Below are 15,801 nucleotides of genomic sequence, written 5' to 3'. Positions count from 1 at the left end.
TGAACAAAAAAGAAGTAGGCAGAGGACAGTATGGGCTGAAGATATGGAAGTATACAATAATGGATATATTCATGAATGCTAAGTAATCTCAAAGGGACTCTATCCCATCATATTAAGCAATATCCAAGAATTTGTCAAGAAAGCTGTGAAAGTAAGTTCAAGCTTACCTATTCTGAATCTTTGACAGCCACAGTCTCTGGGGAATACGCATACATGTTAAAAAATTACTGTTGGGGTAAAGTTCAAGCTGAGTATAGTATAAGCCTGAATTGGATGCAGCATTTGTTTGTTTGTTTGTTTGTTTTTATGAAAACTGTAGTGCCCATGCCTTGATTGAGTAGTCTGGGCAGTCATTAAAATTTGCCAAAGGACTATCTTTTATGAAAATTGGCTAGGTAAGTATGTTGTACTTTGGGGGAAAGATGAGTTTAATGTGAATTTTACTCTAAAAGTTATAATTCAAACAAAACATTTACAAAAGAAAGCATATGTATGCATGTGTATCTGTGTATGGGTATGTACATCTGAGTGCAGATCCCTTGTAGCTGTTATGGTTATGAGCCAGCCCACATAGGTGTTGGACATCAAGCTGTAGTCCTCAGCAGGAGCTCAGTGTGCACTTCTCAATGTGCTGTCTCTGAAGCTGTTCAAGGAAGACCTTGCAGTGAACTACTTTTTCTAATACTGTCTTAGCTGAACATTTTTGTCTTACTAGTCTTTTGCTTTTATATACAGTTTCTGATTTTTTGTAGTTTTATAGTGTGTCTTTTTGGTTCTTTTCCATCTCTTCCCCCATTATCTTTATGCACCAATTATTCATTACCATCCCCTCTATTTTCAGCTAAAACATATACACATCATATTGGTTTCATACTGTTGAAAAATAAGTTTTATTTATTTGGTCTGAAAAATGCTCAGTTGTTTTAACTGCTACGCCTTTGATTGGAGACTGATATTAAAATAAAATAATTTTCAGTACTGTAAAATAATCCTTCAGAATTATTGGTTAGAATAACAGGGTGGCAAAAGATATCAAATGTGGAGTCAATGGTTTTCTGACCTATAAGAGATAGAGAATGAATGGGTGGAGGCTTCCTGAAAGAATAGAACAATTACAAGATGACCTTCTGGTTTGTTTATGGCCTAGCCATTACTGTTTGGCAAAAGTTTAAAATTAAAAACTATATAGACTGAACAGATTATATTTAGGAATATATGTATACATATATTCATGCAGTAACAATTAAAAATATGTCATGAATTTGGAGGAGAGCAAGGAGGAATATATGCATGGTTTTGAAGGGAGGGAAGGAGGGGGAGAAATATTGTAATTCTACCACAATCTCAAACCACTCCACACTAATTTGTTGCTAGATGTGGTAAAATACAACTGTCAAATGAGACTTCATCACCTGGGAGACAGAAGCAGGAGGATCAAAAATTGGTTTGAGGATAAGCTTTAAAGTGAGACCTCCATCTCAACCAATCACATGCTAAGGATGGGACCCAAGTAGAGCACTTAACAGAGCCTCATATGAGAAATAAGGAAAAGAAAGCCACCTCATTTTAAGGACTCACTACCAACTGTCATAGTGCCATAATTGATTTTAAACTCAAGTTATTTAGAAAATAGAACAGATTCTACAGGACATATTGCCAAAAATCTGCTTGTTTGTTTCAACATTAATTCCTATATGATAATTGCTACCTTCAGTTCCTAGATTTTTCAGACTGTAAATCATTGCCATTTAAAGTGAATGTGTCCAGAGGAGGTATTTAAGGTCATATAGTGTATGAGCCAGAGCTTTAGACAGGAAGTTGGCTCCACAGGTCATATTTTAACCCTATAACATGGACAATCCATTGAAAAATGTTAGAATATGTGGTAAAAGGTGTTCATAATTTGAACTGATAGTGGAATACTGTATACAATTTATATATTGTACAAAATGAAATTAACACCCTCAAAAGTTTCTTCTGACTACAATATTTTCCAGTTAATCATGTCTAGTAGAAAGTTGAAGTAATTGCTTCCATTAAAGATTTGAAAATAAATTCCGTGGTTTTATTGAGAGTTACAATATGGCCATTATTGCTGTTTTTGTTTATGTCATCATTAAAATTTACCAAGAACTCTTGGCATTAAAGTGAGTGTTTTCTTTTAATATTCAAATAATTTTTTGGATATTTTTATTTACATTTCAAATGTTATTCCCTTTCCGAGCTTCCCTTCCATAAGCCTCCTATCCTGTAGGCCTCCCCTTTTACTGTAAAAGTGTTTTTAGAACCACCCCTTCTTCCCACATCCCAGCCTTAGAATTCCCCTACACTGGGGAGTCCAGCCTTGGCAGGACCAAGGCCTTCTCCTCCCATTGCTGCCCAATAAAGCCATCCTCTGCTTCATATACAGCTGGAGCCCAGGGTCAGTCCATGTATAGTCTTTGGGTAGTGGTTTAGTCCCTGGGAGCTCTGGTTGGTTAATATTGTTGTTCTTATGGGATTGGAAGCCCTTTCAGCTCCTTCCATCCTTTCTCAAATTCGTCCAATGGGGACCCTGTTCTCAGTTCAGTGATTTGCTCCTAACATTTTCCTCTGTATTTGTCACACTCCAGCTGAGCCTCTCAGGAGACAGCTATATCAGGCTCCTGTCAGCATGCACTTCTTGGCTTCATCAATATTGTCTAATTTTGGTGGCAGTATGTATATGGGCTGGATTCCCATATGGGGCAGGCTCTGAATGGCCATTCCTTCAGTCTCTGATGCAAACTTTGACTCCATTATCTCCTCCTCTGAATATTTTTGTTCCCCCATTTAAGGAGGACCGAATAATCTGATCTTTGGTCATCCTTCGTTAGCTTCATGTGGTCTGTGGATTGTATCTTGGGTAATTCAAGCTTTTTGGCTAATATCCACCTATCAGTGAGTGCATAGTATGTGTGAGTTTTTGTGATTGGGTTACCTCACTCAGGATTATATTTTCTAGTTCCATCCATTTGCCTATGAATTTCATAAAGTCGTTGTTTTTGATAGCTGAATAGTACTCCATTGTGTAGATGTACCACATTTTCTGTATCCATTCCTCTGTTGAAGAGCATCTGGGTTCTTTCCAGCTTCTGGCTATTATAAATAAGGCTGCTATGAACATAGTGGAGCACTTGTCTTTTTTATATGTTGGGGCATCTTGTGGGTATATGCCCAAGAGAGGTATAGCTGGGTCCTCAGATAGTTCAATGTCCAATTTTCTGAGGAACCTCCAGACTGATTTCCAGAATGGTTGTACCAGCTTGCAATCCCACCAACAATGGAGGAGTGTTCCTCTTTCTCCGCATCCTCGCCAGCATCTGCTGTCACCTGAGTTTTTGATCTTAGCCATTCTCACTGGTGTGAGGTGGAATCTCAGGGTTGTTTGGACTTGCATTTCCCTGATGACTAAAGATGTTGAACATTTCTTTAGGTGTTTCTCAGCCATTTGATATTCCTCAGCTGAAAGTTCTTTATTTAGCTCTGTACCCCATTTTTAATAGGGTGATTTGCCTCTCTGGAGTCTACCTTCTGAGTTCTTTATATATTTTGGATAATAGCCCCAGTTTTTCTTCCATTAGTTTGAATGTACCTTGTTTGATGTGGAGGTCCTTGATCCACTTGTATATAAGCTTTGTACAGGGCGAAGGAATGTGTCAATTTGCATTCTTCTATATGTTGACCTCCAGTTGAACCAGAACCATTTTTTGAAATTGCTACATTTTCCCACTGGATGGTTTTGGCACCTTTGTCAAAGGTCAAGTGACCATAGGTGTGTAGGTTCATTTCTGGGTCTTCAATTCTATTCCACTGATCTACCTACCTATCTCTGTACCAATATCATACAGTTTGTATCACTAGTGCTCTGTAATACTGCTTGAGGTCACAGGTGATGATTCCGCCAGAAGTTCTTTTATTGTTGAAGATAGTTTTCGCTATTCTGGGGATTTTGTTATTCCAAATGAATTTGCAAATTGCTCTTTCTATCTCCATGAAAAATTGAGTTGGAATTTTGATGGGAATTGCACTGAATCTGTAGATTGCTTTTTGCAAAATGGACATTTTTACTATATTAATCCTGCCAATCCATAGGCATGGGAGGTCTTTCCATCTTCTGAGATCTTCTTCAATTTCTGGCTTCAGAGGCTTGAAATTCTTGTCATACAAATCTTACACTTGCTTTGTTAGACTCACACTGAGGTATTTTATGTTATTTGGGACTATTGTGAAGGGTGCCATTTCCCTAATTTCTTTCTCAGCCTGTTTATCCTTTGAGTAGAGGAAGGCTACTGATTTGTTTGAGTTAATTTTATACCCAGCCACTTTGCTGAAGTTGTTTATCAGGCTTAGTAGTTCTCTGGTGGAACTTTTGGGGTCACTTATGTATACTATCATATCATCTGCAAATAGTGATATTTTGACTTCTTTCTTTCTGATTTGTATCCCTTTCACCTCCTTTTGTTGTCTGATTGCTCTGGCTAGGACTTCCATTACTATATTGAATAAGTAGAGAGAGAGTGTGTGTGCACCCTTGTCTATTCCCGGATTTTTGTGGGATTGCTTCAAGGTTTTCCCCATTTAGTTTGATGTTGGCTACTGGTTTGCTGTATATTGCTTTTACTTTGTTTAGGTATGGGCCTTAAATTCCTGATCTTTCCAAGACTTTTAACATGAAGGGGTGTTGAATTTTATCAACTGCTTTCTCAGCATCTTATAAGGTGATCATGTGTTTTTTTTTTTAGTTTGTTTACATAGTGGAGTATATTACTAGTGGATTTCTGTATATTGGACCATCCCTACATCCCTGGGATGAACCTTACTTGATCAGGATGGATGATCATTTTGATGTGTTCTTGGATTCCATTTGTGAGTATTTTTGTGTCGATATTCATAAGGGAAATTTGTCTGAAGTTCTCTTTCTTTGTTGGGTTTTTGTGTATTTTAGGTATAAGAATAATTATGGCTTCATAGAAGGAATTGTGTAGTGTTTCTTCAGTTTGTATTTTGTGGAATACTTTGTATAGTATTGGTTTTAGGTCTTCTATGAAGGGCTGATAGAATTCTGCACTAAACCTATCTGACCTTGGGATTATTTTTTTTTTATTAACTTGAGTATTTCTTATATACATTTCGAGTGTTATTCCCTTTCCCGGTTTCCGGGCAAACATCCCCCTCCCCCCTCCCCTTCCTTATGGGTGTTCCCCTCCCAACCCTCCCCCCATTGCCGCCCTCCCCCCATAGACTAGTTCACTGGGGGTTCAGTCTTAGCAGGACCCAGGGCTTCCCCTTCCACTGGTGCTCTTACTAGGATATTCATTGCTACCTATGGGGTCAAAGTGCAGGGTCAGTCCATGTATAGTCTTTAGGTAGTGGCTTAGTCCCTGGAAGCTCTGATTGCTTGGCATTGTTGTACTTTTGGGGTCTCGAGCCCCTTCAAGCTCTTCCAGTTCTTTCTCTGATTCCTTCAATAGGGGACCTATTCTCAGTTCAGTGGTTTGCTGCTGGCATTCGCCTCTGTATTTGCTGTATTCTGGCTGTGTCTCTTAGGAGAGATCTACATCCGGCTCCTGTCGGTCTGCACTTCTTTGCTTCATCCATCTTGTCTAATTGGGTGGCTGTATATGTATGGGCCACATGTGGGGCAGGCTCTGAATGGGTGTTCCTTCAGTCTCTGTTTTAATCTTTGCCTCTCCCTTCCCTGCCAAGGGTATTCTTTTTCCTCATTTAAAGAAGGAGTGAAGCATTCACATTTTGATCATCCGTCTTGAGTTTCGTTTGTTCTAGGGATCTAGGGTAATTCAAGCATTTGGGCTAATAGCCACTTATCAATGAGTGCATACCATGTATGTCTTTCTGTGATTGGGTTAGCTCACTCAGGATGATATTTTCCAGTTCCAACCATTTGCCTACGAATTTCATAATTTTTTTGTTGTGAGACTTTTAATAACTTATTTCTTTACGAGTTGTGTGACTTTTTAGATAGTTTATCTGTTCCTAATTTAACTTTGGTACCTGGTATCTGTCTAGAAAATTATCCATTTCCTCCAGATTTTCCAGTTTTGTTGAATATAGGCTTTTGTAGTATGATCTGAAGATGTTCTCAATTTCTTCAGATTCTGTTGTTATGTCTCCCTTTTCATTTCTGATTTTCTTAATTTGGAAACTTTCTCTCTGCCCTCTCATTAGTCTGGCTAAGTGTTTATCTATCTTGTTGATTTTTCTCAAAGAACCAGCTCCTGGCTTTGTTGATTCTTTGTATAGTTCTTTCTGTTTCTACTTGTTTGTTTTCAGCCCTTAGTTTGATTATGTCCTGCCTTCTACTCCTCTTGGGTGCATTTGCTTCTTTTTCTTCTAGAGCTTTTATGTGTTCTGTTAAGCTGTGCATGTAGGTTCTCTTGAGTTTCTTTTTGGAAGCTCTTATAGCTATGAGTTTTGCTCTTAGCACTGCTTTTATTGTGTCCCATAATTTTGTATATGTTGTGCCTTCATTTTCATTAAATTCTAAAAAGTCTTTAATTTCTTTCTTATTTCTTCCTTGGCCATGTTATCATTGAGTAGAGTGTTGTTTAGCCTCCCTGTATATGTGGGCTTTCTATTGTTTTTATTTTTTTTTTGAAGGCCAGCATTAGTCCCTAGTGATCTGATCGAATGCATTGGATTACTTCAATCTTCTTGTATCTGTTGAGGCCTGTTTTGTGATGGATTATATGGTCAGTTCTGGAGAAGGTACCATGAGATGCTGAGAATAACATATGTTCTTTTGTTCTAGGATGAAATGTTTATAAATATCTGTTAAATCCATTCTGTTAGTTTCTGTATATCTCTGTTTAGTTTTTGTTTCCATCATCTTTTCATTGATGAGATTAGGGTGTTGAAATCTCCCACTATCATTGTTTGATGGGCAATATATGCTTTGAGATTTAGTGAGATTTCTTTTTTGAATGTAGGTTCCCTTGCATTTGAAGCATAGATATTCAGGACTGAGAGTTCATCTTGGTGGATTTTTCCTTTGATGAATATGAAATGTCCTTCTTTATCTTTTTTGATAACTTTTGGTTGAAAGTCGATTTTATTCAATATTAGAATGGCTGCTCTAGCTTATTTCTTTGGACCATTTGCTTGGAAAATTGTTTTCCACACTTTTACTGTTAGGTTGTGTCTGTCTTTGTCACTGAGGTGTGTTTCCTGCCTGGGTCCTCTTTTACATCTCCAGTCTGTTAGTCTATGTCTTTTTTTTATTGGGGAATTGAGTCCATTGATGTTGAGATATTAAGGAATAGTGATTGTTGTTTCCTGTTATTTTTGTTGTTAGAGGTGGGATTATATTTGTGTATCTCTCCTCTTGGTTTTGTTGCAAGGAGATTACTTTCTCACTTTTTCTAGAGTGTACTTTCCCTCCTTGTGTTGGAGTTTTTCATCTATTATCCTTTGTAGGCTTGGATTTGTAGAAAGATATTGTGTATATTTGGTTTTGTCCTGTAATATCTTTGTTTCTCCATGTATGTTGATTGAGAGTTTTGCTGGATATAGTAGCCTGTGCTATCATTTGTGTTCTCTTAGTGTCTGTCTGATATCTGTCTAGGATATTTTGGCTTCATCGTCTCCAGTGAGAGGTCTGTTATAATTCTGATAGATCGGCCTTTATATATTACTTGGCTTTTTTCTCTTACTGCTTTTAATATTCTTTCTTTGTTTTGTATGTTTGGTGTTTGACTATTATTTGATGGGAGGAATTTCTTTTCTGGTCCAATCTATTTGGAGTTCCATATGTTTCTTGTATGTTTATAGCCATCTCTTTTTTTATGTTAGGAATGTTTTCTTCTATGATTTTGTTGAAGATATTTACTGGCCCTTTAAGTTGGGAGTCTTCACTCTCTTCTATATCTATTATCCTTAGGTTTGATCTTCTCATTGTGTCCTGGATTTCCTGGATGTTTTTGGGTAGGAACTTTTTGCATTTTACATCATCTTTGAAGATTATGACAGTGTTTTTTGTAGTATCTTCTGCTCCTGTGATTCTCTCTTCTATCTCTTGTATTCTATTGGTGATGCTTGTATCTAAGATACCTGATCTTTTCCCTAGGTTTTCTATCCCCAGTGTTGTCTCCCTTTGTGCTTTCTTGTTTCTATTTCCATTTTTAAATCCTGGATCGTTTTGTTCAATCCCTTCACCTATTTTATTGTATTTTCCTGTAATTCTTTAAGGGATTTTTATGTTTCCTTTTTAAGCACTTCTCCTTGTTTACCGGGTTCTCCTATATTTCTTTAAGGGAGTTAATTATCTCCTTCTTAAAGCCCTTTGTCCTCCTCATGAGATGTGATTTTAAATCCAAATCTTACTTTTCCAGTGTGTTTGGATGTCCAGTATTTGCTTGGGTAGTAGAACTGTTCTCTGATGATGCCTAGTAGTCTCTGCTTCTGTTGTTTAGTTTCCTGCGCTTGCCTCTCGCCATCAGGTTGTCTCTGGTGTTAGCTTGTCTTGCTGTGTCTGACAGTGGCTTGACCCTCCTGTAAGCCTGTATGTCAGCACTTCTGTAGATCTGTTTTCTTTCAGGGGTATCTGGGAATAGAGAGCTGCTCCTGGGTTTGTGTGACCTGAAGTCTCCAGGCGGGTTGCTTAGAGCAGAACAGTTGGTCTTACCTCTGGCTTCAGGTGTGTCAGAGCTTCAGGCTACTGGCTGTAGGCTCTTGGCTCAGACAAAAACCAGAAGGTTCCTGCTGCTGACTGCTCCTAGATTCCTGTATCCACTGTGTACTAGGCAGGTTTCTCTTGGGCCAGGAATATGAGGAGTAGAGGTTACTCCTGAGCTCTCAGGATTATCAGCACTTCTGAGAGTCCAGCTCTCACCCCCACAGGATTTTGGTACATAGATCAGTGGGAGTGGTTCAGCTCAGGGCACAGGCAGAAACAGGAAGTGTCCTGTCCCAGATGACTTCTGTCTTTGTGTGTCCTGAGGTCACTGGGCAGTTCACTTGGAACAGAAGAGTTGGTTTTTCCTCTTGCTTTCAGGTATGTCAGAGGTTCAGGGGACTGGCTTTAGGCTCTGGGTGCAGGCAAATTCCTGAAGGTTCCTGCTGCTGACTGCTCCTATATTCCTGTATCCAGTGGGCACTAGGCAGGTTCCTCTTGGGCCAAGAACATGAGCAGCAGTGATGGTCTCCCCTGTGCTCTTAGGATTGTCAACACTTCTGAGAGTTTAGCTTTCCCTCCCCATGGGATTTGGGTACAGAGTTCAAATAATTTTTATGGAGTCTTAAAACACCTTTTGACATAGTCACATAGACATAGCAGAGCAAAAAACCTGGAGGGACCTATTGATTTACTGATTTATTGGTTTATTTGATGCTGTCTTCAGGGAAGAATGAAGCAATACAATGAAAACAGCGAGGATTCACTAGTGTCTCAGGATTTCACTACCTCCATAGCTTTTGCTCTCAAGCTACAAATCTTTGCAGATTATATTGGGTCCTAGATAATATAAAATGTGGATTTGTGGTCAGTGATTTGGCTTACTGGGTGAGATGTCTCTCTCTTTATCTTGAGATCTTTCACTATTTTCAAAAAAGACCTGAGGTGCTGCATTATATTTTTATGTATCTGGATCTCATCAGAGGTCAATTCACACAATACTCTTGAAATCTCTCTTATTCAGTGTCAAAAAATCTGTACATTTGTATGAGGCATATAATATCCAAATCTCTGAAGTTATTTTCTGGAACCAAGTAGAATAGAATTTTGACCAAATCACTAAGACTATAGATCTTTAACTCACCAGATTTTTATTTGCTAGACTTCTTCAACTTTTACAAAAACATAAAAGCCGGAATGAAAAAGTTGAGTGAGGAAAGTAGGCGATGGTTTTGGATTTCGTCAAATTCAGATCAACTTCCTCGGCTTCCACTTTCTCAATATGAGGAATTTAAAGATTTAAATCAATATTACAGTAGTTTGGGTCAATTTTTATTGAGCTTACCATGTCCATTCAGTCTTGACATCTCACCCACTCTCTCCAGGAGGAAATAGAAAGTGCGCTGACCCAAGCAGAAGCAAGAAGCAGGAAAGCACTGATATGGATCAGAAAATTCAATAATACATATTATACATACATACATATACACACACATAAATATACACCTACATATGTTCATACATCCATATATATACATCCATATATTTGGTTTATTAAGCATTAACTTTCACCCAGCCAAATGTGATCACAACCAAAATGTCTCACCTACAGATCTGGTTTTATATTTTTACTGGTCCCAGAAGTTAGGTACTTTTACTAGATTCTATTTATAGATCATGGCTCAGAAGTTCTGTTAGTTCCTTTGCTGTCTACTTTATAAACAGGGAAATGGACTAACATATTATTCTTAATATTATTAAAGGCAATACAAAATAATAAAGAATCTTATGATTAGCAGTCATTAATCAGAATGTTCTAATCTCTGAGAATTTCTTTTAATCAGTATTTTGCCCATCCTGTAGCATATTACTCAAATGATGGAGTTGCATTTAAAATCTAATTATTTTAAGTAATGTTGCTCCAATCAGCATTAGAACTTTTCATTTGTGGCATTAATTCTTGATTATCATCTGCCAAGGTTTTAATCATGTGGCTTAATATAATGAGCTACCTGTCTCCATTTGTTGAGAGTAAATTAATCCATTCAATATTCACTGTGCAGTACTGTGCTAGGCACAATGGGGTACAATTGTGGGATACACAGTCCTCATCAGAAGAACTTATAACTTTATAACAAAAATCTTTCATTCACTTACAATAAAATATTTGCTACAAACATCTATTTTTTAATATCTGCAGCAACCTTGTGAAGTGTTATCACTCCCATTTGACACATTGTGAGACTCGGGCTAGGAGAGATTATATGGCTTGCCAATCCTATGTAGCTAGTCAAGGAACCTGAGGATTTACAGTCTCAGTCTGTCAGAGCATTCTGTTTTCCTTGGAACTTGATCTGATCAGAGTGTTCACTAATGCAGGAGGAAATGCTAAGAAAAATGTTGGAATCCTACACAATCAATTCAGAGTGATTGCGTACCCACACCACTGCATCTACGTTGTTTCTTTTTTCTTTGTTTTTTCATTCTTGTCATAATGCATAACTAATAGGACATAGATAGGATTTAGTGAACAGTTGACTTAAGGCATAGAAGCAAGTTGGATTATTTCATATTGGATTATTTCATATATTTACTTACATGTTGTAAAAGAAGAAGGTTTGGCAAGTCCCAAAGAACACTTAATGGAATTTTTCCTAGTGGAGTTTAGTTGTTAGGGAAAAATATTATCTTTTATATGGTCTGAAATCATTAGCAAAAGGATATTTATTAGAAACAATAATGTAAAAGCATTTTGCTCAGCATTTGTTTTACTGAGATTTTGTTGACTTGTAGCTGACTCTCTTCCAACCCTTTTTTTATTATTATGTTTTGCAATATTGTCTCAAGAATTGTACAATGATGGGTCATAGAAAAATTTAGAGGTAAAAATAATGAACCAAATCACACCATCCTTATTTCCCTTTTGATAGGGATGGTGGATAAAAGGTTTGGAAGAAATACCTTTTCTTAGGGCTTTGGCAAAGCTTTTCTTCCCATATTTCATGAAATCTTTCTTGAAGCACTTGAAATTCCATGTACTGCTGCTGGAGTTAGAACTTGTCTCTACCCAACCCCCAACCCCCTACCCCCAATCCCAACCCTCACTTTAGATGTGACTAACCAGAAGAGTCTAATGCTTGTATATGTATCACTTCAACAAACCTTATAACAAAATAATGGGAAAGATGTTATGTGGTAATTCAAAGATAGCCTTTTTCAAAGAAAAATAAACCCTACTACAGAAACATCTAAAAAAAACCACATCATTTTTTGCTTCAGATGAAGTCTTCCTATGTAGTCTAGGTGGCGTCAAACTTCTGTATTTCTATGATGGCCTTGCCTCAGTGTCTGAGTACCTAGGTGTATAGTTAGGGACCACAGCGTATCTGGATAGCCCTGTAGTTTGAATGGAAGAAGTACAGTGCAAACATGAGAGGATTCTAACAAATGACACAGTCACTATCTTGTATTTTAATTCAGACCTTGTCAACAAATCTGCAAAAATCATGAAGGGCAGCTCTCTTTAAGGATTTCCCTTTTTCCACCAAGACTCTCTTAAAACTTAGAGTCCCCCTGGGGGGGCTCATATAATAAAGCCTGGGGATGATCCCAGTCCTCAATAGAGTCTGGACTTTGGATTTCTTTTTCTTCTTTAGGATTGAATCAGCTGCCCTTTGACCCTGCCAACAACAACGAACCCCTGCAGTTTGGTAGTGCCAGTGGCCCTCTGGTCCCAGAAGGCCTCATTGAGAATGGAGGGGAATCAAGCAAGAAAAGAAAGAGAACAAATGCTCCTTCAGGTAAGCTAGGTGATATGACTCTCCTAAGTCAGTGCTAGGGTCATTTTCCTATAGCATCACGGTTGTGTGCACTATGCTAAGCCCCATACAAAATTCAGAAACAAGTCAGAGTCCCTCGTTCTTTCCATCTTGTGAAGGAGTCACAAACTAATATTGTCAGGAGTGCTGTGGTAAATGTGTGCAAGGGAGAAAAGCAGAAATAAGGGACATTTTGATTCACCTTTAGAGATTAAGGAAGGCTTCGTAGCACAAGTGACATCTTTACCAGATCTTTGCAGAATGGGTAGATTTGAAGCAGGAGGAGGTAAACAATTTTAATTTTTATAGAAAAGGAATCATATATTTCAACAACTATTTCCCTACCCACTTGTCTTTTTATGACTATGGGATAATTGCACATATTTCAATATATCCAACTACAGCCTCTCCAATGTACATTATGTTTATGTGTCTACTGTAATTTTGAGACAATATTTCACTGTGTGCCACAAGCTAGCCTCAAAATTATCTTCCTGCCTCAGGACTGAGTTGTATGATTAGAGGTTGCACCATGCTACCAGGCCTCACAAGTCTGTTTATTCCCTTAGCATTCCTTAGAATGCCTGGGAAATAGTTTCCAAGTCCCTTCCAACCCTGCAGTGTCTCATTAGCATTTCCTGCAATCCTTTCCTCATTCCTCTTTCTCATTAGCATGTCATCTGAAATTTCTCTAAACACAATGAGAAAACAACAGGAAAAACCAATATTAACTGACCATTTGCTACGTCAGGTCTCATCATTTTATTACTTCGTTATTCATTTGAAAGTGGGTCAGACATCTACCCAAGATATTGGGGTGGACCTTTTAGACAGGTTCATAGGTTTATTTTTATTTAATTTTTTACTATTTTATTTTCAGCTTGTGAAACCAAGTATGTTTATAAACACAGTATTATTTTCTGTCTCTTAGATCATAGTCAAGTTGTTTGCTAAATATATGTTTGGAAAATAAAAGCACAGCATAAATATTGCCTTGTGAAACCCTTAATAAGGACAGAGTTCTAGTTTGTAGATCTCAGGAGCTGGCTTGAGTTCTAAGCCTGGAATTAGCTAGCTTGCTCTTGTGTTTTCTCTCTCTCTCTCTCTCTCTCTCTCTCTCTCTCTCTCTCTCTCTCTCTCTCTCTCTCTCTGTGCATGTATTTGTGTGTATGTGTGTGTGTGTGTGTGTGTCCCTCCCTCCCACCTTCCCACCTTCCCACCTTCCCTCCTTTCTTCCTCTCAGCTGAGTGCAATTTCCTTAGCTTCTCTTAGTTTCCCTTTGCTTCACGTGAAGCAGAAATGATGTTAAAGCCTGCTTCAAAGGGTTGTTATGTAAAGTAATTGATGTGAGTGGTATTTAATGTCATATCTACACACAATAACCACTTTAATAAAATGCTATTATTTTCTTATGATATGATCCCCATCTTTTTAAGCATCAATATATTTCACTTTTCAAGGTTATTACAATAGATACAAATTATGCCTGTCTAATATATGTGTGCTTGTGAACTTCATTGCCTTTTTGAAACATCTTCAACATAGTTCAAATTTGGTTAATCATTTAGGGACATCATTAGTTATTTCTGCACTTTAATACTTCTATTAAAGTTTTCAAAGTTTACTAGGAAAGAGTATACAACTTTTACCTCTATACTAATTTAGCCTGGGTTATATTAAATTTCTAGTTGTTACAGCTACATTTATACAAGGCCTGTTTCTTTTCCGCTATCTGCAGTCACTTATTTTTTCAGTGTTGCTTCAGCAGTTCTTTTTCTAGTTAGTTAATGAACTTTGAAACAAGCAATCCTTAAAAGAAACCTATCTAGCCTTCTAAGTTCATTTGTCACATGTATATGTTAAATAAGGGCAAAATTGTCTGTCGGTCAAACCTGCCATGGAGAGTGTACTCAGGATTTAGAGCATCGGCGTTAAAACATGGCTCTTGGCTGCTCTGGGGTTTTTTGATCATTAGTTTGGTTTTGCACTGTAATCATAAGTGATGGGTTAGTTTCAGGCAATACCCTCCTAACTGTGGTGAACTCATGGAGGTGGGGAAAGGGGAGTCTGTATTAGTCTGAATGGGGAACCAGCTTTAAAGAATTGGCATTTTATTTCTAATGAGCATATTCAATTGAGAGCCAAGTTAACTGTTGCAGATAAAGGATTTTAACAGTAGATTACACTAATCTATAATTAGCAAAATCAATTTGCATTCAAATAATGAGTATTCTGAAGTTCCTTAAAAATGGTGTGCTCTTTAAAATAGATAGAATAAACTCCTGCAAGGCTAAATTAACTTCCTTGAAATCCTGTCCACATTGTTTGCTTAGTGAGCCCTTTCTTTGTTAAGTAGCACAAAGGTAACACTAACCTGGTAAAATGACCACAAATTCCAAATTAGTGTAGTCTAAATTAATGAGATTTTGCTATAGAAGGAATATGTTTTTAGCTCCTGTAACATTACAAATGTGTGGATTGCTTTATAATTTTCTCTCTGTCATCTGTAGTCCTAGACAAAAGGAAAAGGGAAGGGAGTTTGTAAACAGGGACTTTTCTCTTTTGTCACCATTCACTCCAGCATGGCAAAGAGGGAACCAGGATTCAAAGCTCTCATAAGTTCAGGTAGGAGCCATTGTATGTCAGTCCGTCTGGCTCCTCCATCAGCTGAAGTGCAGTGGGCCTTCAAATCAAGCGCAGCTCCCCTTCCTCACTCCACACCTTTGTCTTTCCTTTCCCAGTCCTACCAGGTCTCCCCTCCTCAGCAAACCACTTGCCTCCTTTTGTACTAAAGCTAATTTCTTGAAGCTTACTGATAATTTCTGCTGTTGTTTTAGTCTCCCAAAGGTTGCTGTGGTTTATTTGCTCAATGGTTCTTATGCTAGAAGTTTGGTACTAAATATGGACCATTAAGGTGATGAAACTTTAAGAGCTGGGCCCTAGTGCAATGTATTTAGGTCAGGAGAGCTGCCCCTACCCCTGGTAAATAGATCAATGCTGGCCTCTGAGTGGGTTTGTTCTTGCAGGCATATATTGATTTTCACAAAACTACATTTTTATAGAAGATTATGCCTGGCCTCTTCTTTTCTCTTGCTTTTTTGTGTACACACGTGCCCCTTCTCTACATCGTTGGTTCATTTTCTACCTCTCTGAAATGTGATGATATACTCAGATGGAGGCATAGTGCTCTCTAGACTTTTGAACCACCAGAATTATAAACAAAATAAACATTTTGACAACGTGCCCAGCTTTAAATATTTTGATATTGTGATATAAAATGAGCAGAGACAACCTCAAACATTGTAGTTTGTACTAATAGCTTCCACCAGCTTA

The 15,801-nt window shown here is 37.8% G+C and overlaps 1 protein-coding gene across 16 annotated transcripts in view; it reads left to right on the top strand.

Moving 5' to 3' along the window:
* Positions 1-15,801, top strand: part of Enox2 (ecto-NOX disulfide-thiol exchanger 2) — a 322,087-nt gene that overhangs the window by 123,929 nt on the left and 182,357 nt on the right. For 8 of the 16 annotated variants that reach the window (NM_001427048.1, XM_087599654.1, XM_087599651.1 and 5 more), the window contains one exon: positions 12,307-12,450. The exons of 4 other annotated variants lie outside the window; for them this stretch is intronic. Coding sequence is in view for 2 of the 12 variants with exons in the window: in XM_087599646.1 (XP_087455772.1) it covers positions 12,307-12,450 (144 nt within the window). In the remaining 10 variants the exon portion in view is untranslated. Of the gene's footprint in view, positions 1-8,917; positions 9,032-12,306; positions 12,451-15,801 lie in introns of those variants that run through there. 4 more of the 16 variants (XM_087599661.1, XM_087599656.1, XM_087599653.1 and 1 more) reach the window with 3 other exon arrangements.

This window comes from Rattus norvegicus, chromosome X (assembly GCF_021556685.1).
Source record: "Rattus norvegicus strain SHRSP/BbbUtx chromosome X, alternate assembly SHRSP_T2T, whole genome shotgun sequence".
NCBI lineage: Eukaryota > Metazoa > Chordata > Mammalia > Rodentia > Muridae > Rattus > Rattus norvegicus.
The sequence above is the reverse complement of the archived record's forward strand: the minus strand, read 5'-3'. Positions and strand labels throughout refer to the sequence as shown.